Genomic DNA, 26,710 nt, shown 5'->3' with positions numbered 1-26,710 from the left:
ATGTTGCAGGTCCCATTCCCTAAGGAAGTGGGACCAAAAGAAGGGTCTTCTTCATGGTGGCTCCCTCCCTTTGGAATATCATATCTGCAGAAATGGGGCATTGTCTTACCTGAACGCCTTTTCTCAGCATGAAGATGTAGCATCCACTGATTGGGTAATCAGAGCCTTCCTGCTCAGATTTAGACTAAGACCAAACTTGAGCCACGCCTCCTTTGGGCGTTCCTTCCCGTTTTGTTGAGGCGAAGCGTTCATTAGGTCCAACACAGTAGCTCCTCCTGAAAGAAATCTGCCTAGACTAACTGTAAAGGGTGGGTGCAGATGCTACATCTTCATGCTGAGAAAAGGCGTTCAGGTAAGACAACGCCCCTTCTCCAGCATGATGATATAGCATCCACCGATTGGGACATACCAAAGCCACCCATGTCCCAGTCGGGAGGGAAGTCTAGGCTAGTGAATCATGTGTAGAAACAACCTGCTGCAGGATCTTTCTGCCGAAGGATGCGTCTGAGGCAGCAAATTTATCAAGCTTGTAATGCCTTATAAATGAAGAGGGAGAAGCCCAGGTGGCTGCCCTGCAAATTTCCTCGATCAAAGCCTGGGTGGACCAGACCGCAGATGTAGCTGCACTACATGTGAAATGAGCCATGATGTTGGAAGGAACAGGAAGGGACTGAGTCTTGTATGCAAAGGAGACACATGCTCTAATCCAGTGGTTCTCAACCTGTGGGTCGGGACCCCATTTGGGGTCGAACGACCATTTCATGGGGGTCGCCAAACCATGCTGTCCACCATTTTGTTCCCTTTTCCCTAGCTGCCCTACTCCCTCTTATTGGTGGCCACACCCACTTGGGGGTCACCACAACATGGGGAACTGTATTATGGGGTCACGGCATTAGAAAGCTTGAGAACCACTGCTCTAATCCATCTACCAATGGTCGAGGATGATACCTTCAGACCCATTGAAGAAGGTTGGAACGACACGAACTTTAGGAAACATGCCTGAAAGTTCTTTGAAGTGCTTCATTAGTCGGAACCCCGACACAGTGCCTCCAATTTACGAAATGCTTCGGTTCGCTTCACATAGTGGTGCAAAGCCCTGCGCACGTCCAATGTATGTCACAACCTTTCAAGACGATGAGACGGTCATGGACAAAAGTCTGGAAGAATCAGATCCTGAGACCTATGGAACCAGGTATTAACTTTCGGGATGAAAGAAGGATCCAATTTGAAGATCACTCTGTCATCCAGAAAAATACACAGATCCCCTCTGACTGAGAGAGCGGCCAGTTCCGAGATGCGTCTTGCTGAAGTGATGGCTATCAAAAAGGCTACCTTTAATGAAAGGAAGTGTAGCGAACATGATCTGATGGGCTCAAATGGTGAACCGGTAAGAACCTTCAGAACCATTGGCAAGTCCCATGTGGGGTATCTGTGTACCACAGGAGGACCGGTATTAACGGCTCCCTTAAGGATGGCCGTAACTGCTGGATGATGAGAAAGCTGGACCTGATTCTCGCAGATTAGCACAGTGGATGATGCTGCTATCTGCCTACTAATTGTATTATGAGACAGACCCTTGTTTAGTCCGTCTAAAAGGTAGTCCAACGAATTCAGAATGGTAATAGTCAGAGGACTGACCTTCCTAGAGTTACACCATGTACAGAAATTTTTCCATGTGGCATCATATATCCTATTAGTCGAGCGACGTCTGGAGGCTTGAATTACAGCGATCACTCCAGATGAATAGGACTGTCTGGCTAAACTCTCCCGCTCAAGTGCCAAGCGGCTAATTGAAGCCACTGTGGGTCCGGATGATGGAGCTGACCCTGAGGGAAATGCGATCTGGTGGGATCTTCCAAGGTGGTGAGATCGACAGGTCCACTAGATCTGCAAAACCAGGGCGCCTTGGCCAATGTGGGACCAGCAAGATTAATTCTGCCTGTTCTAATAGGATCTTCCTGATGACGGCTGGTATCAGAGGAAGTGGAGGGAATGCATACAGAAGTTCCCTGGGCCATCTGCTGCAAAGAGCATCCGTTTCCTCTGCCCACCGTGACGGGAACCGCGTGAAATATCTGGGAAGCTGGGCATTTGCTGGCGAAGCAAACAGATCTATCTAGGGCTGCCCGAACCTCTCCAATATTTCCTTGAAGAGGTTCAGCTCCAATTTCCACTCCGAGTAGTCTATCGTCACCCTGCTTAGAGAATCTGCCTGACGATTCTCCACCCCGGAAATGTGTTCTGCTCTGATGGATTTCAGATGGGATTCTGCCCACAGACCCAATGCTAGGGCTTCCTGCATGAGGGGCCAAGATCTGGTCCCTCCCTGTCTGTTGATATGAGCCTTGGCTGCGACGTTGTCCGTCATTACCAGGATATGATTCCCTGTCACTATGTTGGAGAATTGGCGAAGTGCCAGGTGTATTGCCCTGAGTTCTAGCCAATTTATGTTGTGTGCTAGATCACATTTGGACCATTGACCCTGAGTCATATGTGTCTGTATGTGGGCTCCCCAACTGAACAGACTCGCGTCTGTGGTCAGGATAAGTCTGTGAGGCTCCTTGAAAAGATTCCCTTTGTGTATGGCTGGTGACCCCCACCATCTGAGTGACTGCAGAATGTGATGCGGAACGCTCACCTTCCGAGTGGAAGCGCTCATGTTCCGCTGTTGAAAAGGGAGTAGGAACCACTGGAGATGTCTGGAATGAAGTCTGGCCCACGGCACTATGCCTAGGCAAGAAATCATTTTCCCCAGCAGCTGTGATAGTTGGACAAGTGGAACCACTTTCTCTCTCTGAATCCTGTGCACCAGGGAGCTGATGCTGTCCTTGCGTTCCCGTGAAAGATAAACCTTGCAAATCTTTGAATCTATCACCGCACCAAGATGTAAAATCCGAGTGGTGGGTGTGGTGTGGCTCTTTTTGAAATTCATGGAAATCCCGTGCCTCTGAAGTGTCTCTATTGTAGTCTGTAGATCTGCTTGAGCGGTGTGGAATGAGCTGGACTGGATAATTATATCGTCCAGGTAGCACTGCACTCTTACCAGTATTAGCCTGAGATGGGCTGCTAATATTGCTAGAATCTTTGTGAAAACCCAAGGTGCTGAGGATAGACTGAAAGGAAGGGCCCTGTACTGATAATGTTTGTGTGCGTGACAGAAATGGAGGGATCTGCGGTGATGTGGACTGATAGGAACATGAAGATAGGCCTCTGTCAGATCTATTGAGGAAAGGTAATCTCCTTTCCTGATGCTATCCAGAATGGACTTGAGGGACTGCATCTTGAATTTTCTGTATATAAGAAAGTGGTTGAGTCCCTTCAGATCCAATATCACTCTCCAACCCCCCGAGGCCTTGGGGACCACGAAGAGTATTGAGTAGAACCCTTTTCCCTTTTGGTTCAAAGGAACTGGTTCTATGGCCTGTATGTCTAATAAATGTGCTGTTGCTGTGGTTACCAGCTCGGCCTTGAGTGCGTGTCTTGAGGCCTGACCCTGAAGGAAGCGGTCTGGTGGGATGGATTTTAGCTCTAGGGATAGACCGAATCTTATGGTCTCTCTGACCCAAACATCGTTTGTGGTGACCTCCCAGGCGTCGCTGAACAGAGCTAAGTGCCCGCCTATGGGAGGGTCCAAACTGGCGCCACTTAGACTTTCTATAGGGCCGGCCTCCCACCCCCCCTGAAGGGGCGCTTTGCCTGGAATTGACCCCTGGCTCCTGAATTCTGGCGGTCCTGTTGGCGATCCTGTCTGGGAGAGAAGGATCGGGAACCTCTGGGCCAATCCCAGGACTGCCCTGATCAAAAGGGCTGCTTCCATTCCCAAGAATTTCCGGCACGAAAAGACTGCCTGCAAAATTCCTGTTGGGTCTTCTTATCCGTCTTTTTGGATGGATAAGCTAAGGCCTTTCTTTTATCTTTCCTTTCAACCATGTATGGCTCTAAGATCTGGCCAAATAGATTCTTGCCACTGTAGGTGTCTGTAGCTAGATGCCATCTTGACTTTAGGTCAGCCCTCCACTGCTTGAGCCACAAGAACCTGCGAGAGGCTACTGTAGCCGCAATTGATCTGGCGGAAAATTTGGTAGAATGGAGGGAGGCATCTGACATGTACTCTGCCGCGGCTACAAGCTTACCTAGGGTCTGTTGCGCACGTACCTGGTCCGGAGGAATTAAAGCCTGTAGTTCGCGGAGTCACATTATAGAGGTCCTTGTGAAAAAGAACGAGGATGGTGCCACTCTGATAGCCCAGGCAGAGGCCTGGTGGGCCCTGCGGAGAGAAAATTCCAACCTCTTATCCTCTGCCTTGAAATGTTCAGCCATGTCTCCAGGCACAGTGGATGTGGAGAACAAGGATGTTAAGGGGGCGTCCACTGTAGGTACCTCTAGGAGGGAAGAGAATGCAGAAGATACGTTATACAACTTCTTTTCCGTGCTGGTTGGAGGAGGCAGAGTAACTAATGAAATCCACTGCTTCTTCACCGTCTCACGGAAAACAGCTGGACAAGGGACCTGTTTTTCCTCCACCACCTTTATAGCAAACAGGGGATTTGATTCCTTTGCAGTAGAGGTAGATGGTTTGGCTTCCTGCTCTGAGACCAAGTTGGCTGTGGTGCAGGCTTTTAATAATAGAGACTTAAACAGGTTTGGATCAAAAAGACCCGATGTTGGAGTCGGATCCGGAGTCATCTCTTCATCCTCCGACATGGGAGCATCAGTTGTCTCCAAGTCTACAGACTCGGCCTCCCCAATCTGAGATGAAGTCTCAGAAATACCTGAACCCACTGACTGGAGATGTCCAGTGCGGTCTGTGGGCAGGGGAGGAGAAGATGGTATCTGCGAACATCCCTTTGCCAAGGAAGAAGACATAAATTGATCAAAGGCCTTATGCATAAAGCTCTGGAACTGTTGAGCCCATAAGTCTTGTTCAGCAGAAGACACACCAACGGCAGTGGCTTCAGAGGCCTGCGTAGAGATGTTAGCAGGTGAAATGGAGGGGCCCGGGATAGGAGATGAAGGAATATGATGAACGTGGGGAGATAGACCAACCTGTTCAGTTCCCCCTTGAGGAGACCAAGCCCTGGGGGGCTGATAAGAAGGCACCAGCGGTGGCTCATAAGGTGAACCGCCCAGAGAAGCAGGGGGAACCACTTCAGCTTCACTGGGCCTGAGCCTCTGTGCTTTGGAGAATTCTTTCTCCAGTGCCTGATGTCTCCTCGAGGCCTCTCGCTCAGATTGGGAGGGTTCCTTGGTTGTTAGATGCTTGGTTTTAGCTTTTTTCTTTCCCCCCGTGTCCACCTCAGATGATCTGCATTTAGATTGAGTGGGGGGAACATCAGAACCCTGCAATGTCTGAGGAGACTCACCATCTGCCATTGTACCCTGGACCTTCCAGACAGGAGAAGCCCTGGGGTGGGGTTAACACGCAGATCAAGTTGTCCGGGAGGGAAGTTTCCCACACCCTAAGACAACCACAATGGCAAACACCCAGAACAGCTATCTAAAACTGTCTGTTTGGCCCTTCCGACACAGCGCCGGGCACTAAGGAGAACAGGTTATAAATTACTACAGGAATAAGTCTGCAAGCTTCCCCCACTATTACACCTTCAGTAAGGAGGCTCTATGAAGAAGCTGCAGCAGAACCAACTGCTAAACCCCCACAAGAACCCAACACAGTGGGCTACTAGTAATAGGCCTGAATTAGAGGCAAGAGGACAATCCTCAATATGGCGACCACACCCAGGCCCGAATTCAAAATGGCGGCCGTGAGTCACGTTGGCGCCTAAAGAATGGATTCTCCCCTTTAGCTAAGCTGACTGAAGCTCGCTGAGCTCATTTGCTTAATTTCCCCGTTCAGGGAAATCAGTGAGGGAAATTACACCCCTTGCCTCCCCCTGCATTTATAAGGCATCATAAACTTGCGATTTTGCAGCGTAGGGGAGATTCTGAGTTCTTCTTCAAAGGAGCCTCATGACTACGAGGCAGGAGCGGCAATCTGGAGTTTGCCAGCAGCGTTGGAAGAAAATGTGCTCTCCGACGCCAGGGAAGCCTTCCTGGCTGCTCTCCACAGTCCGGTGCTCAGCTGAGCTTTCCAGATCGCTGGAAGATCGCTCTCTGGCACGAGGGAAGCCTCTCAAAACTGCGCTCAGCAGCTGAGCTGAATTAACGGCACCACAGCGGCAGAGCTCCGACAATCCACGAGGCCCCAATGGCCCTCTGGAACCGCACTCTCCAATTTGTTCGTAAAGTTGCGAATTTTACAAACTACTATAAAAGTTAAATCAATTCCTGACATTCTAACCTAATCTAACAGTTTTAAATAAACTAATGAGGAGCTAGCAAAGCTGTGTCCTATCTGAGCATAGACTAAGACAAAACTGGGAAAGGAACGCCCAAAGGAGGCGTGGCTCAAGTTTGGTCTTAGTCTAAATCTGAGCAGGAAGGCTTTGATTACCCAATCGGTGGATGCTACATCATCATGCTAGAGAATAGACTGGCCCTGTATTTTGACACTCTTTTGCAAAGCCCCGAACTGGTTTTGCCAGTGGACCTGGGGAAGCCAGAGTGGATTTGAGCCCATCAAGTGGCTCATTGACATGTTGCCACCGGGTGATGACAGTGGCTGTTATTGGTTTTTTTATATATACTGTGTTTTTACTGCTTGTAAGCCTACCAAGTTGCTGTGAAAAATGGGTGTCCACATAAATATATAAATAGTCACCATATAGTTATGGAAGCTTTATGTGTATTTGTTTATTTGTGTCCTTAGATTCATTTAAAGAAAACATTAAAATATAAAGTAGCCTCAGGCTTTGTGACTTGTATGAGTTAGATCCAATCAGGAAACTGTTTCTTCGTTATTATACTTTACTGAGAAAGGTTACATTAACAATCACTGGATCCCAGAATAAATGAATCCACAGTTCTCATTCAAAGCACAAATGACGAGGCTCAAATTATCCTGCTGTACTTTGGACGTGTTTTATGAAGATGTAGCTCTCTGGAGAATTCTGTAACGCTGGGAAAGATGCAAAGAAAGATAACAGGAAAGAAAAATAAGCAGCAAGATGGATGGGCCCCCAATTGCAGTTAGGATGGGTGCATCATTGGAAGATCTACTGTAAAGAATCAGAATAGGGACAGAGACTCCTGGAGAAAATGTATGTGGCTATTAAGGATCAACATTGACTTGATGGCACATAATCAATACAATAAAAGTATATGATTATATTATTATTATAAAAAAGGCAATAGTAAACCACTTCTGAAAATCTTGCAAGGAAACTGCAAGGAGTAGTCGAAGCAGTTATTAAAGTCAAGACTGTCTCAAAGGCTAATAATGAAAGAATGAAATAATGTGATAATTTTTAAAACTAACATAAAAGTTTCCTATTCCTGTCCCATTAAAGTGATGCCCTTCAACTGGAGACATTATAACATAGAACATTTTTTTATTCATACCTCCAGCTGGACAAAGAGAAACTGTACTAAAAATTCTCCTTCTCCCAGGTCAACCATTGGGGTTATGCAAGTTGCAGTTTCAAAACTGCTAAAATTAACATTTCAGAAGTGGGAGTAGAATTTGGTCTCTTCTTTCTTCATTTCTCTTAGTGGTTGATTAGCAATATGTATTTTGTTAATTATTTTATTTTGCTTTAAGGCAGGAGTTCTTAAATTGTGGGTTATGATCAATTTAGATGGAGGTCACAACATTTTTTGACAGCTGCTCAGGTTAGTGCAGGCAAAACAGTAATTTAAAACAGCTTTTGATAGGTTTATGCAAGAACAGTGAAAAGCAAAGCCTTAAGGAAACTTTTAGAAATATCTAAATATAGATATCCTCGACTTACAACAGTTCTCTTAGTTACAGCTCAAAGTTACAACAGCACAGGAAAAAGTAACTTATGATCATTTTTCACACTTATGACTGTTGTAGCGTCCCCATGATTATGTGATCAAAATTCAGATGCTTGGCAACTGGCTCCTATTTATGACAGCTGCAATGTCCCAGGGTTATGTGATCACCTTTTGTGACCTTCTGATGAGCAAAATCAATGGGGAAGCCAGACTCACTTAAGAACAGTATTACTAACTTAACAACTGCAGAGATTCACCTAACAATTGTATCTAGAAAGGTCATAACATGGAGCAAAACTCATGTAACAAATGTCTTGCTTAGCAGCTAAAATTCTGGGCTCAATTGTGGTCGTAGGTTGCGGACTTCTCTATGTGGATCAAAAAGAATCCAACAATTACAGCAGCTCACCAAATTCTGACTTCCAGTTTGGCATTGTAGGAAGTCAAGTCATGAAGCTGAGTTGGAGAAACCACTCAGAAATGGTTAAAACATTTATCAGATGGGGCAGCCCATTAAGCTCAGGGAGATGGGAAACTATTGAAAAGAGACTTAGACTTGTTCCCTGGGGTTTAAGAGGGAGGGAAGGGAAAACACAGGCAGACTTGCAAGATTCTGTTACTATATAGCCTATCTCTATAAAGTATAGTTCTTGTCTTTCTATCGAGTCAATTTCCTAATCAGATTTACCTTTGTAGGGGTTACAATCAATCTTTTAAGTCTGCCAGGGTTTTCCTTTCCCTCAGCATATACCCCAAGAAGTTAGGGAGAAGCCAATCTGAATCTCTTCCCAATATTTTCCTCTCTCCCTGAACTTCTTACCATGTTACCAATTTTCTTTTGTGCACTAAGATAAAACCTAAGATGACCAAACTGCTTGTGCATCTGCTAAAAGTAAACTTAAATCAAGAAAATACAACCAAAGGGACATTAATTTCTACTAATAGTATATTTATTTCTTGCCCTAAACCCAATTAATTCATCCATTTTATTCATTGAAGGCGGGGTCATATCCCACAAATTTAGTTATAATTTTAAGAGACACGGTATAGCTAAATTTGAAACACTAACTGTAATGTTTTGGATCTGGATGATAAACCATTGATTGTGCAGTCAAATGGCAAATGTTGATAAATTTACATTTCCGTGTAAATTTCCACATGTAGAAACCATGTTGCAATTCAGGTATCTTGGGTTCATTTTTGTGCTGTGGACTCTATTAATTACATGATTTCTGTGAGGGAAATTTAATTGAGATGATTCAGAAATAGTTCAAAAACAACAACTACTCTGCAATTATCTTAACACTGACAGTAACATATAATCTATAAACCAAAAAAATCTAGCTAGCTATCATATTTCACATAGATAAATTATTTATATAACTTTATATAACTTTACATTTTTAAAGTTATAATAAATGTTGCATTCTATTTAACAGTATTATGTAGAATTCCAAAGAAAATGTTGATTTTTGTTAAGACTTAAAATTATTATAGTATTAATTATGAAACTCAGAAATAGATTCTTCATAAAAATAGTTTTACAAATTAAACTCAAAAGTTTACAGAAGGAATGTATTCTATTTGTTTACTCTTTTAAGCTAATCTGCTTTGAATCTAAACTTAGTAATGCTTAGTGTAGAAGTCCTGTGACAAATTAATAAGATCCAACCTACACTACAACACCCCCCCCCCCAGATAAATGCTACATGCAATGAGTATAAATTCAGAAGTCATGGAAGCAGGATTTTGTTTTTAAGTTAGATAAAAGTTATACTCTTCTAAACTAGGCTTTAGAAGCAAAGCATGCTTTACTTATTACTTAATGCAGCCTTGTCCTTTACCAATTCACCTGAAAGACAGAAAGGAAAAAGAAATTCTATGTGTTCAGCAAGTAGATTGGTAGAAAATGAAAATATAGAAATTACTAATTGCAGTTAGAACTGGCAACTCCACAACTAAGCAATGTGGTCATGAAGTGAAACATCATATGATCACGCTGGACTTATATCATTTCCACTGTGGTCATTAAGCAAATCATTGCAGCTTGTTAAGTGCGACATCACTCGACTATGACTTGTGACTTCCTGCTGGCTTCCCCATTGACTTTACTTGTTGAAAGTCAGCTATGAAGATTGTAATGTAAACGATAATCATGTGACTGCGGGATGCCATGACTGTTGTAAATGTGCATCAATTGGATATGACTGCAGGGATGCTGCAATGGCCACAAATGCAAGGGCCAATTGTAAACGTACTTTTTGAGCGTTGTTAGAGCTTTGAACAGTTGCTGAACAAGGCAGTCAGTGAAGACTATCTGTATTTCTTCTAAGTTTAGTAGCGTGATATATTTTTGAATTTCAGTTTGGTGCTGGAAGAAAGGCTAAAGTCTAAAAAATTGCACTATGGATAAGCTTACCCATAACTACTGACTTTGCTGAAGAAGCTTCACGATTCAAATGCAGCTGTTTTATGAGGTTTATCAAACAGGTTCATCATACAGTTCTTTAAGATTAAGAATGTGACTAGTGAAGAGAGATATGACCAAATTGTTCTTTAATTTTTCAAATTCTGCCTTAATAATAATAATAAAATAATTTAATCACAAAGCAGATTTGTGTAAACTATAAAAACAGATCACCTAAACAATGATCTCTTTAAAAGATTGAAAATAATTACAATATAACAATTAAGCAAGTTTTCTGTTAACATGAACTGAGCTTTTATGTGTAGGGTAATTAGTAGAATCAATTTATTCTGACTCACTTCAGATCAGTGTCTCTTAACCTCCCCAAATTTAAGATACAAGGATTTCAACTCCCAAAATTTTGGTTGGCGGGGGAATTCGAGCGGGAATTATGGAAGGTGAAGTCCATGGATCTTAAATTTACTAAGGTTGAAGACCACTGCTCCAAACACACTGAAATTAAAGGCAGGGTTCTGCCTTTGTTAAGTCAGGATATTATAATGAAATTTAACCAGTAAAATAGAATTTTACCCTTACTGAAAAATTGACCAGCCAAATAAGTATTTAATTAACATTACCACTAAACTAGTACAAACTATTATTATTCAGAACAGACCAAATGGTTTGTCAGGATTCAGTCAAATCACTTAAAATTTTATTCTAACGAAAAGGAAAATAAACCAAATAAATGCAAACAAGTCTGCTTAACACAGATGGATGCAGTTTTAATAAATCATTTTTTTTCTATACCGTAACTAGAATCAATAAAGATCCTTTAAAGATTATTACTACATTTTCAGATATTAAAAGCAAGCAACTAAGCAGATTTATAGAAATGCCACGTCTTAATATATATTTATTGCATCATATTGTTGATTTTAAAATGTTGAATATATATTTTGAGAAAATATATTCATGGAAAAACAGTTCCTGGCAATTCTGTGTAGGCTGAGAAAGACTTCTGATATTCTGGGAGATGTTCTGTCCATTAATGTGGAAATATAAGTGTAATTATCTAATTAAGTATCAGATGTCCTGCAAAAGCTATGACCATCATAACAAGGAGAGATCAGGAAATTTTCTATAGCAAATCTTACCCTCTTTTCTATCTATAGGTTTTGACACATTTGTGTCAAAGTTCTGCATCTGTTGCCCCTTGAAACAGCGGAGATGTTCCTGTTCTATCAGATTACTTTCTTCTTCTTCTAGTGGTTGCCATGTGCCATCAATAAACCATTGTCCACGCATCACAGGAATCTTTTCAGATTCTAAAATGGAAAAAAAAACCAGAATATTAAGATCCAATGTAGGCTAGAGCAATGTGGTTGAATATTTAAACAACAATGGACACCACTTGAATGTATTTATTTTCCTAAGATTATACAGCACAATATAATAAACTAAAAATTATAAAAATAAATAATAATAAAATAATTTTATTAGTAGGCTATCTGTGTCTGATGATTGCTAATAACGATGAAATTAGTGAGTGATCAATGTCGCTGAAAAATATCACATAGAATACTGGTAGTCCTCAATCTATGATCACAAATGAACCCAAAATTTCCATTGCTAAGCAAGACAGTTGTTACATGAATTTTGTCCCATTTTACTATCTTTCTTGTGACAGTTAAGTGAATCATGGCAGTTGTTAATTTAGTACCACAGTTGTTAAGTGAATCTGGTTTCCCCATTGACTTTGCTTGTTAGAAAGTCATAAAAGGTGACAACGTGACCTCGGGACATTGCAACTGTCATAAATACACGTCAGTTGCCAAGCATCCAGATTTTGATTTCATGACCATGGAGATGCTGCAACGTTGTAAATGTGAAAAACGGTCATAAATATTTTTTTCCAGTGCTGTTGTAACTTTGAACAGTCACTAAATGAATGATTATAAGGACCACCTATATTTATTTCATCCTCCTTGTTGCTGCTTGAGCTGCTGGAATTTACTATAGGATTGGAGTTCTTGAGACATATTGGTTTTAGGAATTTCAACTCATCTTCCCTGGGAAAAAAGTCAATTCTGGAGTTCATGACATTATGATAGCCATGAACCTGTCCCAGGTCATATAATACAGGGCTTTTCAACCTTCACCCATTGTACCACTTTTAAGATATGGCAACATCCAAGTACCACCAGCTGCCTAGCAAGGTGTCAAAACTTGTTCCCCCCAAAAAAGGAAAAAAGTGATAAAGTACAGGTAGTCCTCGACTTACAACAGTTCACTTAGTGACTGTTCGAAGTTACAATGGCACTGATAAAAGTGCCCTCCAAGCCACAGCCCAGCAAGACACCTGCCTGCCCGCCCAGCCACGCTCTTCCTTCTGTCCAAGGTTTTCATTGTTGTGAGCATTTCTGTTGAGGATTGCAGCGGGAGTGGGGTGGTGGTGTTTGTTTTTTATTCCCCCCGTCTGCTGGGTGGTTGCAGCAGGTTTGGTCACTTCACATGACCCTGGGACACTGTGACCGTCATAAATATGAATCAGTTGCCAAGCATCTGAATGTAAATCACAAGATCCTGGAGATGCTGCAACATTCCAGCTGATCGGCGCTTCTTCTGGGCTCAGCAGAAGCACCAGGATCAGCAGCAAGCTGCGGCTGGAGCCTGGAGCTGATCCTGGCGCTTCCACTGAGCCCTGACAGCCCTGCAGCTCCAGCCATCTCTCGCTCAGGCTTGTGCGGTGCTGCCACCAGTTCAGCTCATTCCTCTCCCCCACTACCACTTTTCTAGGATGGTCACATACCACCTGCTAGGTGCCAATGTACCACAGGTGGTACCTGTACCACTGGTTGAAAAGCCCTGGTATAATACATACATAGTTAGGCTTAATCTTTAGCAATAAAATAGCAAACTGATATTTCTCTACTCTCTTCTTTCAGAGATTGATATTCAGTTGCTCATTTCAAATTGATCCAGTCCCTATCAGTCAGGTGGGGGGAAATCATCTAAGAAACTCTGTGAGCAAGTGAGAAAACAATGGGCAAGTGAGAATACAATGTTTAGATTCCCTCATAATGTGATATTAGCTGGGCAAGTCCAGAGGTTCAGGCTTCATCTTATGAGGTTATCTGAAGACAGTTTGATTCAATGAGTCCTGAGGAAGTACACAGGGTCTTTAACTCATCAACCATAGTCTGAAGCATTGGCCTTCCTGGAAATATAGCCTCAAGGGAGGCATTGGGAAGCTGGGTTGGGATAGTGTTGTTTGTCAATTTGAATGAGAGTGAATTATTTCTGTTTTTGAAAGAGGCAGTGGTACACACCTTCTCAAAGAAGTCTGGGCTCCAAGTGACACATAACTTCCCAGACCCCTCAACTGCAAAGAGACTCAGGGCTCAGTATTCTCCATGCTCCTATTTAATACCTATGTGAAATTGCTGGATGATATCATCTAGTAGTATGGGGGTAGATTTCATCAAAATACTAATTTTCACATCTTGACCTCTGGCCACAAAATTGGTCAGTCAAACTGCAACCCAGGAGCCTGGTGTCTAACCACATACTGTATCAATGGAAAGGGACAGGCTGAGATTAAATTTTTTGTAAAATGGAGCGACTCTGGATTCAAAGGCCTACCAATTCCAGATGGATTCCATTCTTAAGTTTGAGCTGCACTCCCCACGGGTAGGAGAGTCACAATCCGGGGGCTTACAACCTTAGAGTCACAGCTCCTGCTTGAGAAATTGATTGCACCTGTCGCCAAGAGGGCTGTTGCTCAGCTCAGTCTTATATGTACTAATTTTGACCTTCTGGAGCTGGAATCAATACTAATTGTCATTCATGCCTTAGTTGATATTGCAAGGTACTCTGTTTGGGGCTACCTCTGAAGAGCATTCAGAGGCTACAGTTCATCCAAAATGCAGTGGCTTAACTATAAATGAGCTGTTACAGCTCTTCTTCAAGAACTACACTGACTGGCAGCTGGTTATCAATTTTAAAAACTTTTTATGGTTCATGACCTGGGAATTTATGGAACTGATGAAAAGCTAAAGTAGATGTTTCAACTAAGCCAGGGGAAGAAGTTGTTATTATTATCCCTCTGGATCATAGATTGGGTTTAGTTTTTTTTTGTTTTTGTTTTTTTGATTATGACTCCCATTTTTATGGAATGACAATTTATGCTGTGTCCTTTGATTTGTAGCTATTGTTTTAATCACAATTACATATTGGGAACTTGTATGCTGCTCAGAATTGGCTGAATGGAGCCTACAAGCACTATTAATAAGCAGGTAAGCAAATAAACATTTATACTGTATCTAATTATAGATGCATGAAAAACAAAGCTACTGGTTAATTAACTACATACAAAAATGAAACATTAGCAATCAGCCAATTAATTCCTCTTTCATCACTTTATACAGCATTTATTAATTTTAGATCTGCTTTGGTTCTCATCTCTAGTTCCTAACTAGTTCAAAAACTAAACTCTTCCTCAACTGCTAAAAGATTATTTGTTCTTATATACAAGGTATACAAAAACTCTTGGATTTATTTATTATTAAATTTATATGCTGCCCATCTTGCCTAGAAAATGAAGGTGTGATATATTGTGCAAGGCTACTACACAAAGGAAATTCCTGTCAAGAGGGGAGTGAGACAAGGTGTGTTCTAGCTCCCCTTTTTAATCTATATATTAACTACTTTACAGCCAAATTAAATATAGTCCTCAACATACAACAGTTCATTTAATGAACATTTTTTACACTTAAGATCGTTGCAGCATCCCTGTGGCCATGTGATAAAAATTCAGACACTTGGCAACTGATTCATAATTATGATGATTGCAATGTCCCAGGGGTTCGTGTGATCATCTTTTGTGACCTTCTGACAAGCAAAGTCAATGGGGAAGCCAGATTCACTTAACAACCATGTTACTAACTTAACAACTGCAGTTATTCACGTAACAAATGTGGCAAGAAAGGTTGTAAAATGAGGCAAAACTCACTTAACAAATGTCTCACTTAGCAACAGATATTTTGGGCTCAATTGTGGTCATAAATCGAGGACTACCTGTAGTCCATTTCTTCATTGCCCAAAATTGAGAAATAGACATATTTTTGTTGCTTTGTATGCAATGATGCCATGCTACTTTCTCAGACACAGATTGGCTTGAAATGTGTGTGTTATATATTTGCTGAACACTGTCAAGAAGAATTAGAAATTAATTACTCCAAAAGTCAGGTCATAGTTTTTGCTAAGTGTCCTAAGACACATCTGGTACCTAAATAACATTTCAACAAAGCAGGTTAACACTTTAACTATCTGGGGATTTTTTTCCATGCTATGGACAACAATACATCTCATGTCAATTATGTTATCTCAAACATAGAAAAACAAACAGTGCTGTTTTTACAATCCTACTTCTCAAAAGGAACTCAGCATATGCCTGCAGAGTCTGAAGTCTTCTCAGCTAAGATCTGAGCCTAGCTCCTTTGTGGAGTTTAACTGGGCCTCTACAGGTGATTCCTTCCTCTTAGTTCAATCCAAGTTTTTGAGATCAATTTTTCCAATACTTCGCTGATTCAGAACAGTGAACTTGCCCAACCTAAATTAGAAATTTCTGCCTGGATTTTTTATTTTCTCCAATTCGCTTAAGCTCTCCTTTTTTTCAGCTTAATTGTGACTTACAGTTTTCAGTCTTCCTGGCATCAGCCAATATATGACAAACTGCAACTTTATGGCTTTTCATGACTTGACATCACCCTGATGGGCTATGCACTGCAGCAGCTGATCTCAAGCAGTGGACGATTTAGAGCAGTGGTTCTCAACCTGTGGGTCGGGACCCCATTTGGGGTCGAACGACCATTTCAGGGGGGTCGCCAAACCATGCTGTCCGCCATTTTTTTCCCTTTTCCCTAGCTGTCCTACTCCCTCTTATTGGTGGCCACACCCACTTGGGGGTCACCACAACATGGGGAACTGTATTATGGGGTCACGGCATTAGAAAGGTTGAGAATCACTGATTTAGAGCTTCAAGCAGATTTACCAGTTCAATCTAGAAACACGTTTCTGAGCCACTCTGCACAATCGGCTGGATATCTTAGTAACATAGCAGTTCCAAAATATAGAACGGCTTTATCCTTGGTCAGATTCAATGTACTCTTAACAGCCATTACTGAAAAGAGATACCAAAAGATCCTCTTCAAGCAGAGACTATGTCCATGCGGTGGAGGAATAACTGAAACAATGGAATGCAGATGCTTGTCCAGAATTATTATTTAATTTTTAATTAAACAAATTAATTAATATTATTTAATAATTATCACTTAATTATTTTTCAAGGCATTTTCAATGGAACACCTTCTACAGTGCTACGATTCACATGGTAAAAAGATAAAGGTAATGGTTTCCCCTGCCCAGTTGTGTCTGACTCATCTCCGTTTCTTAGCTAAGGGAGCCAGCCATTGTCCAAGGACGCTTCTGTGATCATATGGCTGGCATGACTATATGCCAACGCACATGGAACACAGTTACTTTCCCACTGAGGTGGTACTTACTTGCATTTGCATGCTTTGAAACTGCTAGGTTGGCACAGATATATTAGAAAGAACTAAGAAGCAACAATGAAAATTTACTGGGGAAATGAGAATAGATAATGTGAGAACAGAACAGAAACAGATAATCAAATAATGCATACATGATCATTTAAAGGCTTACATAAAGCAAGCATTCTCTTTTTTAAACTGCACATTTAAGGGTAAATTCTCTCAAAGAATATTAGGTATGTAATCCACCAGGAATACTCCTCTACTTGGAGTCTTGGGAGAGTATGTGTAAAAAAGACCGAAAGTCTTTGCAAAAGAATGAAACAGATTCTGCCTAAAGATTTCAGCCTTGGCAATGAAAACCCAATAATCAGCCCAGCAACCATGAAATTAATAAAATGTCAAATGGATAAGATGTTTAGGAAAAAAATACTGACAGAACTAACCATGGTTGAATAACTTTAGACAATAAGATGCCTGGGTTAACAGTGTTATCCCTATGTAAAGTCAGGCAGTTGTCTGACTCACAGACTATAGGTATTGCAACATCCCCATGGTCGCATGATCAAAATTCAGATGCTTGGCAACTGACTCATATTTATGACTTAACAAATGTCTCACTTAGCAACAGAAATTTTGGGCTCAATTGTGGTTGTAAGTTGAGAACTCTCTGTAATTCAATAGGCACCAAGAAACAACAGGTGCAAGTCATAAGTAGTGAAGGGTTCATATGGTTCAGATAAGGCTTGTAGAAAGACTGCAGAAAAATATGAGAGAATCCTGTGGTGGAAATTGTTACTTGTTCTATAAAGTGTTCCTACTAAGTGAAAAAGAATGTTCACCACTTAGCAGTGAAAGGCATAAATTGTCACCAAAGTGTCACAAATGAAACTCTAAACATATGAGTCTTAAGAGACATTAAATATGTCAGTGTGTGATATCTAGCAGCACAAATTCTATCATAAATTTCAGAAATTTTCTTGCATGAGAAGTTGATTCTCATGGCAAATAGTGTCAGACTTCAGAAGGAGGTGTATAAAAATCTGTTCGTCAGAAATTCAAGTGGCTATTCAACTATAACAGAAGCTTCACAACTTAGTCATAGCTAAATAAATTGCTTTAATGGAAATAAAAATCAAATTATGCATCTAAAGATTTGCATCTGCCCAAGCACATACATCAAGCCCTTTAAACCTTATTAGTCATAGATTTAAATCCTAAACCTTTTATTTAGTCATTCCAAATTAATTGATTTTTTTTGTAAAAATTTTTATTTTCAACTTTACAATACATAACAATCTTACAAATACTTCAGATAAAAAATAAAACAAATTGATACACACCACATTCGGTCTTGCCCGCCCATTTCCCCCCAAACCGCATCCCACCTCAAACCAACTTACTTCTTTCCCTCTTTTTCTTCACTCACCCCCTCTCCTCCTTCACCTCAACCTTCCTACTTACTTCTGACCTTCTTCTCCTCCCGCTTGATGTGGTCCAGGGGAAATGCCCGAGCAGTTCCTCTCTCAAAATTAAAACATTAATATTATATACAATAAGACTATTTCTACTTTATCTGAACTACTTAAACTTCAACCCATCCACCCCCCCCTCTCCCCATCCCTCTCCCCCCCCGACTTCCCAGAGCAAAATACAGGATTATGCAAACATATTAAACATAATCTATTTAAGTTTACTAATTATACAAGGAACAAAATCATAAAAACCCTTAACTCTCTTCAAAGTTTAACATCGTAAGTTTATAAACAAAATTATTACTCATAGAATAAGTGAAACTTTGTAGTTCCATATTTCTTCTGAACATATTCTATCCATCTTCTCCATACATTAAAATATCTCTCTTGTGAATGGTCCTTTAAATAAGCAGAAATTTTAGCCATTTCTGCTAAATTAGAAACCTTAAATACCCATTCTTCTAAAGAAGGCAGAGTATCCTTCTTCCAATATTGACCCACCAGTAATCTTGCTGCTGTTATTAAATTCAACATTAAGATAGTTTCTTTAACATTAAAGTCCACAAAAATTCCCAAAAGAAACAGTTGGGGAGTAAACTTAATCTTCCTTTTAAAAACCTTTTGAATGTTCCACCAAATCATAATCCAGAAGGCTTTAATAACTTTACAAGTCCACCAAACATGAAAATAGGTTGCATCCAAGCAACCACATCTCCAACATTTAGGTTGCAGGTTCAGGTACATACAGGACAACTTTTTAGGATCCAAATGCCATCTATAAAACATTTTGTAAAAATTTTCCCTCAAATTCTGGGCCTGCGTAAATTTAACATTTCTAGTCCAAATTACCTCCCATAAGTCCAACGAGATCGGTTCTTGAATATTCTGGGCCCATTTAATCATACAATCTTTAACTAACTCTATTTCTGAATCCAATTTTATTAACTCATTATAAATTCTTTTAATATGGGCACATTTCTGATCCTTGATCTGAATTACCAAATTTTCATCTACTAAAGTAATTCCCACTTTCTTATCCAAAGTCCATCTCTGCACAATTTGCAAATATTGAAACCACGATTGTAAAATGTTTTCTTGCCTTAACACATCAGAAGACTTTAATTGCCAATCAGTACCCGACCAAATTAATAAGATTTTGAACCATTCTTTTCTCAGCTTCAAGATTATGTGGCATCTACAGTACTCAATGTTTATTCAGTGTTGGGTCTGGCTTGAGTACTTGCCTGCTTCAGCTTTTACATGCAGTATTTTGACATTCAATGGAGAGTACATATTATTAAATGACTATTTGGTCAATAGAATCAATAGGGTCAAAATGTAATGATCTAGACCAGTATTTCTTAAAACATTTTTTCCTCAGGATCCTTTTCTTGTTTTAACTTAGTCAAACAAATCAATCTTATAAAACTTCTCTGAATTTTTAAATTTATTCATTAACCATTTCAAAGTCCCAGAGATAATTTGCTGATCATCTGTGTTTCCAAGTGAAAAATCTTCATGATTTTAAGAGATTGCTTTATATCAATAAATAAATTTTATCCTTCAAAAGCTTGGCTGAGAGATATTCAAAACTTTGCACTAAAGATTTCTGCTTTGTTTTCTTTTCCTTTGGTTCTAGTGTCCAGCCTTCAAGGTCTCCTTATCTTAAAAAAAAACCAACCAACCAACACTCTAAAATCTCCATTTCCCCTCAAAATATCTTCTAAATAATTCAACTCTATAATTCCAAATCCCTCTGACCTCTTAAGTCACTATTAACTTTCCAAAATCCATGTACTATGCACTCTATTGCTGCATAGTCCCAAAAAATCATGTACTCTAAAAACTTTTAAAATCAATTTTACACTATCATCTTTTAAGGAGGAATACAGTAAAACCATGCCAATCTGAAGGGTCTTAATCTTTCCAATATACAAAAATAAATAAATAAATAAATAAAGTTGTTAAGCTATAAGACTCAGTCAAACTTAATGTCCATGTAGGGTGATTTATGAGTGTAAGCTTCATGTCATAAACTCCACTCATAAGCAGACCATAAAAATAGCAGTTTCCATGGTCTTCTCATGAAGAACAGTTGTCCAAGGCCACGTGGATGATCTAAATTAGGGGTGTCAAACCCACAACGTCACGTGACATGTCGTGACTTTTTTGCCATTGCTGGCAATGGGGTGGGCGCGGTTTCGCTGTGATACATCTGACCCGCGGGCTAGCAGTTTGATACCCCTGATCTAAAATGATCCTTGTTCTGCTCAGAACCAGCATCCAACCACAATTCCCTTCACAAAAGCTGTCTTGCTTGCAAGCAGAAGCCAGCAAGCTATCAGCTTGCCATAGTGCTCATGGGAATTGTCTGATTTAGACAAAATCTTAAGCATTATGTTTGGCCTTAATATATGCAATGAGTACAGGTAGTTCTTGATTTAATATTCATGATACATATTGGTAACTTGTGTCACTAGCTTCCTGTTTTTAAATAACAACAACAACAATAATAATAGTTGGAAGGGACCTTGGAAATTATCTGCTCCACTTCCAGTGTTGGAGTATTCACCACTTTTGGAGGCAGATTGTTCCACTGGTTAATTGTTCTAACTGTCAGGAAGTTTCTTCTTAGTTCTAGGTTGTTTCTCTCCTTGATTAGTTTCCATCTGTTGTTTCTTGTCCTGCCTTCAGGCACTTTGGAGAATAGCAAATTTTCCAAAGAGAATTATTTTTCTCTTCTTATCAGCAGTCCAACTAAAACATACAGCATACTATTATAAAACCTTTGCTAGCATTTTTCTTGGTCTTGAAACTATGTTAACAGCCTTTATATACTTTTGTAAAAGCAACTAGTATAACGGTAAAATTTCATCAGACTCATTGGAAAACTATTTTGTTATGCTAGCTCCCACTTACAGTAATCTACACTGTCAATAAAAGACAGCTTATATCAAATTAGAGAAAGTAACAGCTTTCGTGTGTCTTCTGAAAGACTATAAATGATATAATAAAAGAAATACACACATAATATCTCAGGATCAGTGGAAATGAAACTATTTATCCTATACTTCCTTTTCCTATCAATGGAAAAGGCTGAATTTCTCTGGATAGCAGAAGGATAATAAAACAGTAAGAGAACTGACAAGCAAAGATATTGATTTGAAGGATGCAAATATAAGAAAGCTTATAAGCAACAATTAAGAATATGCAACTTACTGTGGCAAGTATTCAACAGCACCTTTCATCAAGTTCTTTAAAAATTATCACATTACAACACACACAATTTAGCATGTGGGAAATCAGTCCTTCCTTTCTCTGAGTCATGAAGAAAATATTATTAAAGGCAATCTCCATGGATATTTCACCACTGCATGGAATCAATGAGCTTTCATACAAACATACATACACACACACACACACTCCTATGTAGTTGGCAACTTGCTGCATCAGGATTTTGTGACAACTTTCGTGAATATACAAAAATTCATCATTGTAGATAATCATGCTGTATATACCATGATTTAGAGAGGTGAAGAACTGCACATATTTTCACACTGAATTATTATGTCAATATATCACTGGAACAAGAATCCATTAGACCAGGGGGGTCAAACTGCCAGCCCGTGGGCCACACACATCACGCGGAAACTGCATCCACCCCATTGCTGGCAATGGGGAAAAAATTCCGATACGTCACATGGCATCATGTGACGTCGCAGTTTGACATGTCTGCATTAGCCTGCCAAGTCCAAACTCTTGCTCAGTATAAGAATCCATGTTAAAATATCCCCTGCCCAGCCTTTACTTGAGCAAAAAGGAGCAAACTATAAGCTGGCATTAGAGCTCAGCACTAATTTCAATCCAGACATATATTATGAAATTATTGATGGTAAATGTAACAATCGTAAATAGCACTATAGAGATGATTGATCAAATACTGTAATTTTCTCAGGATCACATGATTACTTCTTTTTTAATAGAACACTATTTTAGGAGGCACTCAGGTCCTGATATCAGGCCCATCCACAGCCACTTCCACAGGCCAATACCTAGTCATAGAGCCATAGAACACCATTGAAGCCTGTTGGGCCTCATGAATCAAATAAGGATCTCCATGCCAAACCATGTAGAACTGTAAAGATTTAAACCAGCACTTTTCATTGCATTCAGAAACATATGGGAAGCCACTGAAGGGCCCAGAGTAGAGATCTCATGTGCTTATGTCATTCTGCACCAGTCAAAACCCAACATAATATACTGTATCAATAAAATGGGTGATCTTTCATGGCAAACCATGTAGAGTAGCATTGCAATAGTGCAAAGAAGAAATAATAGTATGCGAGTTATTCTTGGGGGATCCTAGTACTTCAATAGAGCTACAACTGGTATAACAGCTGGAGATGAACAAACCCTATGTTGGACACAGAGTTCACTTCCTCGTTCAGGAGGTCCTAGAAATTACATATTTTTTCTTTTGGGATTAATGCTAGTACTATAAAATGTAACATTGGCAACATTAAAGAATCTGCAGGGCAGCGGATGTCCAACCTATGCCAATAGCTTAATTTAACATATTAGTATTCACATTTTGACCCCAAACCGAAAAGAATAATCTCAGAAACAACATTCTTGTCCCACCAGATTTCAATAATACATGAAACAAACAAGCACATAAAAGATTTAAGAAATAGCAAGCCAAAGAAATTAAAACCCAACACGATGAAAAATATATAGGTAAAACTAACTTTCAGCAATAATGTTCAGTATACCTCTCTGTACCTTTCTAACTGGCAAATGTTCACTTCCACAAAGTCCATAAACTGTTCTTACAATGCCCCTCATCTTTTTCAGGATATTATCAATTGCACAACCCAAAAATGACTCTAGATTCCTTATTGCTAGATGCTTAATTTAACAATGAGCCAACAGGTACTAACTAATGATACTTGAGAAGAAGAAAAGAGCACATTCATAAAGAGATAAACCAACTTTATTTTATTTATTTAGTTCTTTTCTTAGATTTTGAGACACTCAATTACAAAAGGCCTCAGGTTATCCAATAGGATACACAATCATTTGCATATGGAAGTGTGACTGTGTGTGATCATTGTCACTTAGGGAAAAATAATAAACAAGAGATATATGCATATATAAAAGAAACAAAATAAAAAAATATTAATTTGGGAAGGTGCTCCATAGCAGAAGAAAATAATACGATATACAGAGAAGATGCTGACATGTATTGAAGACATGAGCCTTCTTCTTACTTGACAGATCAAGAGTCTATAAAATGAAGAAAGTGCTCAGTGATTGTGCATATTTGAAGAATGGCCAACGCAAGCAGAGGGGAAAAAAGGGACACTCAATTAATGGCAAAGATGCTGGATATCCATTCTTTTTCGTCCTTTACCTGTTCCTGTGCCTATGATGTTTATGTTATATGCTTACAAGCAGGATTGCATTTTATTTTTTAAGGAACAAAAACATTTATATAGAATCCTAAACCTACAAATATAATGCATGTTTGGTTAAGTATTGACTGCTGAATATAGGGGAGCTGATTTTCTTGTGCAAGGTTTAGAAGATAATCATTTCACCCTTAACCAGGCCTGCATGCAAAGGATTTCAGCACCTTAGACAAGGGATTCCCTCTCCGGAGAGAATAGCAGCGAGTCCCCAAAGGATGCGGTCACTCGCTCCAGCAGGAGCAACGATAAAATGGAAGAGGAGGAAGTCACTTACGGTTCCAATAAACTGGATAGCATTCGAAGTGGACCACATCCACCTCGTAGAGACCTCCACGGACACAAACAGGCTCATGGGTCAGGATGCTCGAAGAAGGCGCGAGTTTCTCAGGCCCACCTGTGGGGCTGGACGAACCCTGGTCGTCAACAACCAGAAGGGCGCGATAGGCCAGTTCGATGCGCAGCGAGTCGTAGCCGATAAACGGCTTCCAGCCCTTGCGGTCCTCGCGGTAGAACCAGCGCACCTCCTCGGCTCCCAGCTCGCGGACGACCTCGTAATTGCGGCTGATACAGGAAGAAGCCGAGATGCCTCCGCCGCTCAGCCCGCTGCCCGATCCGCGGGCTCGCTTGCGGCGCTCGGCCACGGCGCAGCCTTGGGTAGAAAAACCGCTGCCGGCGCTCTCGCTGCTGGCCAAGTCGCCGGCGCCTTCCTCGTCGCCCGCTCCGTCGAGCTCGTCGTCGTCGTCGTCTTCGTCATCGTCCTCCTTCTCGTCGTCGTCGTCGTCCTCCTCCTCCCCGTTGTCCTCACGGCCCAACGGCGGGTAGAGCAGCCCGGCAGCGCCGCCGGCGTCCATCAGCGCGGCGGCGCCGGGGTCGAGGAGCAGGAGGCGGTTGCTGCGGCGCCGGCGCCGCCTCTGTGGGGGAGAAGCGTTAAGTGGGGAATGGTGGCGGCGGTGGTGGTGGTGGTGATGCGGCCGCCGGTGGGGGGGCGGTGGGGGTAAGTGCTGTGGACCTTCCGGGTGGTCCGGCACTGCTTCCTCGGAACCCGAAGACGACAACCGCGCCGGCGGCTGAGGAGAGCGCGGGCGCGGTGACTGCTCCTTCGCTGCCGCCTTAGAATCTGTCAGCGGTTTCTCCTCAGAATCACACATTCTCCTCGCGCCTTTGCGGAAACCGCCCAGGCAGGCAGCGGTCGGGTTCGAAGCGGAGGAGCTCCCGTTGGTGGCTGCTTCAGGGTTATCCATGCCGCCGCGGAGGGGCAGAGAAGTCGGGGGGGAGGGGAGGCGAAGGAAGCAGAGGCCGGGCGAGGCGGGCTCGGGCTCTTACTCCAGCTCCGCCTCCCGCACCACCCAGGTTTGCAGCCAACGGCCCGGGAGAAAGCGCATGCGCACCCGAGGGGAGTTGTACACTCCCCGCGGCGCAAAAATGAGATCGTAGAAACGCCACGTTTACGGTGGGCAGGAGGAGAGGCGCCTCCTCTTTCAGTGGGTTATTCCCCATTACTTCCGGAGCAGTTCCCTCTTTTCCGTCCTATAGAACGTATTTAAGCAATGGATTGTAAGAACCGACGGGGTGTTAAGTAAGCCAAACGTTTCCAGTCTAAGATGAACTCAAACGAATCACGTTGTAATGTAACACTAGACAATCCCATGCCCCATTGAGGCATCGTTTTCAGAGAGGTTTCCTTATCAAGATTCCTCAATGCCTTCAACAAGGACGGAGCTTCCAATGTACTGTCTTCACTGGAAAAGAGGTGTATCTGCTTTGAAAAGCCCATGTTCAACTGCATAGCGCAATCAAACAGCCCAGGAAATGTTTTATGACATTTTGCATTAGGCCACAAACTGCTTTATAATGATGTTTGTGTTATAAAATGTTTAATCAAATTTGCCAAATTTCAGTACCACCTGGAATTTGGACACATTGTGTAAGTTAGACCACTTTAGGTAACTTGATTCAAAAAGTATTACCCTGTGGGTAAAAGTTAAAGGTTACAGGAATCAGAATTTTAGTAATGTATAGATGAAATATTATTTTGTTCATTTAATTTGGGCTTAGCACAGTCTGTATTCGGAGCCATTGTTGTTTATGTCTAGATTCAGCCATTGTGTGCTGGCTTACTAATGACCTAGTCCTAGCGCCGTGGCGAACCTATGGCATGCATGCCACAGGTGGCACGCAGAGCCCTCTCTGTGGGCATGCGCACCGTGGCCCCAGTCCTAGGCCTTCAGCTGGGCTTTATAAAACCTTTTTGCTTTAGGCCTCCACCGCTGTGTGCCCCCCCCAAAAAGGTTCAATCAATCCATCAATTTCAACTTCTTGGGGGGGGGGGAAAGATCTCACAAAATTGGAATTGATTGAACTTTTTAGTCCCACCCAGTCTGCCGTTACCACTGCAGCCACACCCACCCGATGGGCCATGCCCACCCAGCACCCGATGATACACAAGTGGGTTTTGGGTTGCAGTTTGGGCACTCGGTCTCTAAAATTTTCGCCACTACTGTCCTAGCGTCTTCTTCTTGTTGTTGTTAATTGCGAAGTCGTGTCCGACCCATCGCGACCCCATGGACAACATTCCTCCAGGTCTTTCTGTCCTCTACCATCTTCTGGAGTCCATTTAAATTCACACCTACTGCTTCAGTGACTCCATCCAGCCATCTCATTCTCTGTCGTCCCCTTCTTCTATTGCCCTCAATCTTTCCCAACATTAGGCTCTTCTCCAGTGAATCATTCCTTCTCATTATGTGGCCAAAGTACTTGAGTTTCAACTTCAGGATCTGGCCTTCTAAAGAGCAGTCGGGGTTGATCTCTTCTAGGACCGACCGTTTTGAACGCCTTGCAGTCCAAGGGACTCGCAAGAGTCTTCTCCAGCACCACAGTTCAAAGGCCTCAATTCTTTTGCGCTCAGCCTTTCTTATGGTCCAACTTTCACAGCCATACATTGCAACTGGG

General features: G+C 41.5%; 1 protein-coding gene across 2 annotated transcripts in view; it reads right to left on the bottom strand.

Annotated features, from left to right (window-relative positions):
* The window catches only part of DDHD1 (DDHD domain containing 1), a 52,830-nt gene extending 26,921 nt beyond the window's left edge, over nucleotides 1–25,909 (bottom strand). The window contains exons 1-2 of one of the 2 annotated variants that reach the window (XM_039320602.1): nucleotides 24,036–25,909; nucleotides 11,419–11,589 (exon numbers count right to left, since the gene is read on the bottom strand). In XM_039320602.1, the coding sequence (XP_039176536.1) occupies nucleotides 11,419–11,589; nucleotides 24,036–25,002 (1,138 nt within the window). In that variant the 5' untranslated portion in view covers nucleotides 25,003–25,909. The remainder of the gene's footprint in view (nucleotides 1–11,418; nucleotides 11,590–24,035) is intronic. The other variant, XM_039320610.1, reaches the window with a different exon arrangement.
* Nucleotides 25,910–26,710: the final 801 nt, after the last annotated feature.

This window comes from Crotalus tigris, unplaced genomic scaffold (assembly GCF_016545835.1).
Source record: "Crotalus tigris isolate CLP2741 ecotype Arizona unplaced genomic scaffold, ASM1654583v1 scf7180000017605.3043972, whole genome shotgun sequence".
NCBI classification, from domain to species: Eukaryota; Metazoa; Chordata; class Lepidosauria; order Squamata; family Viperidae; genus Crotalus; species Crotalus tigris.
This window is presented reverse-complemented; position numbering and strand designations above follow the sequence as displayed.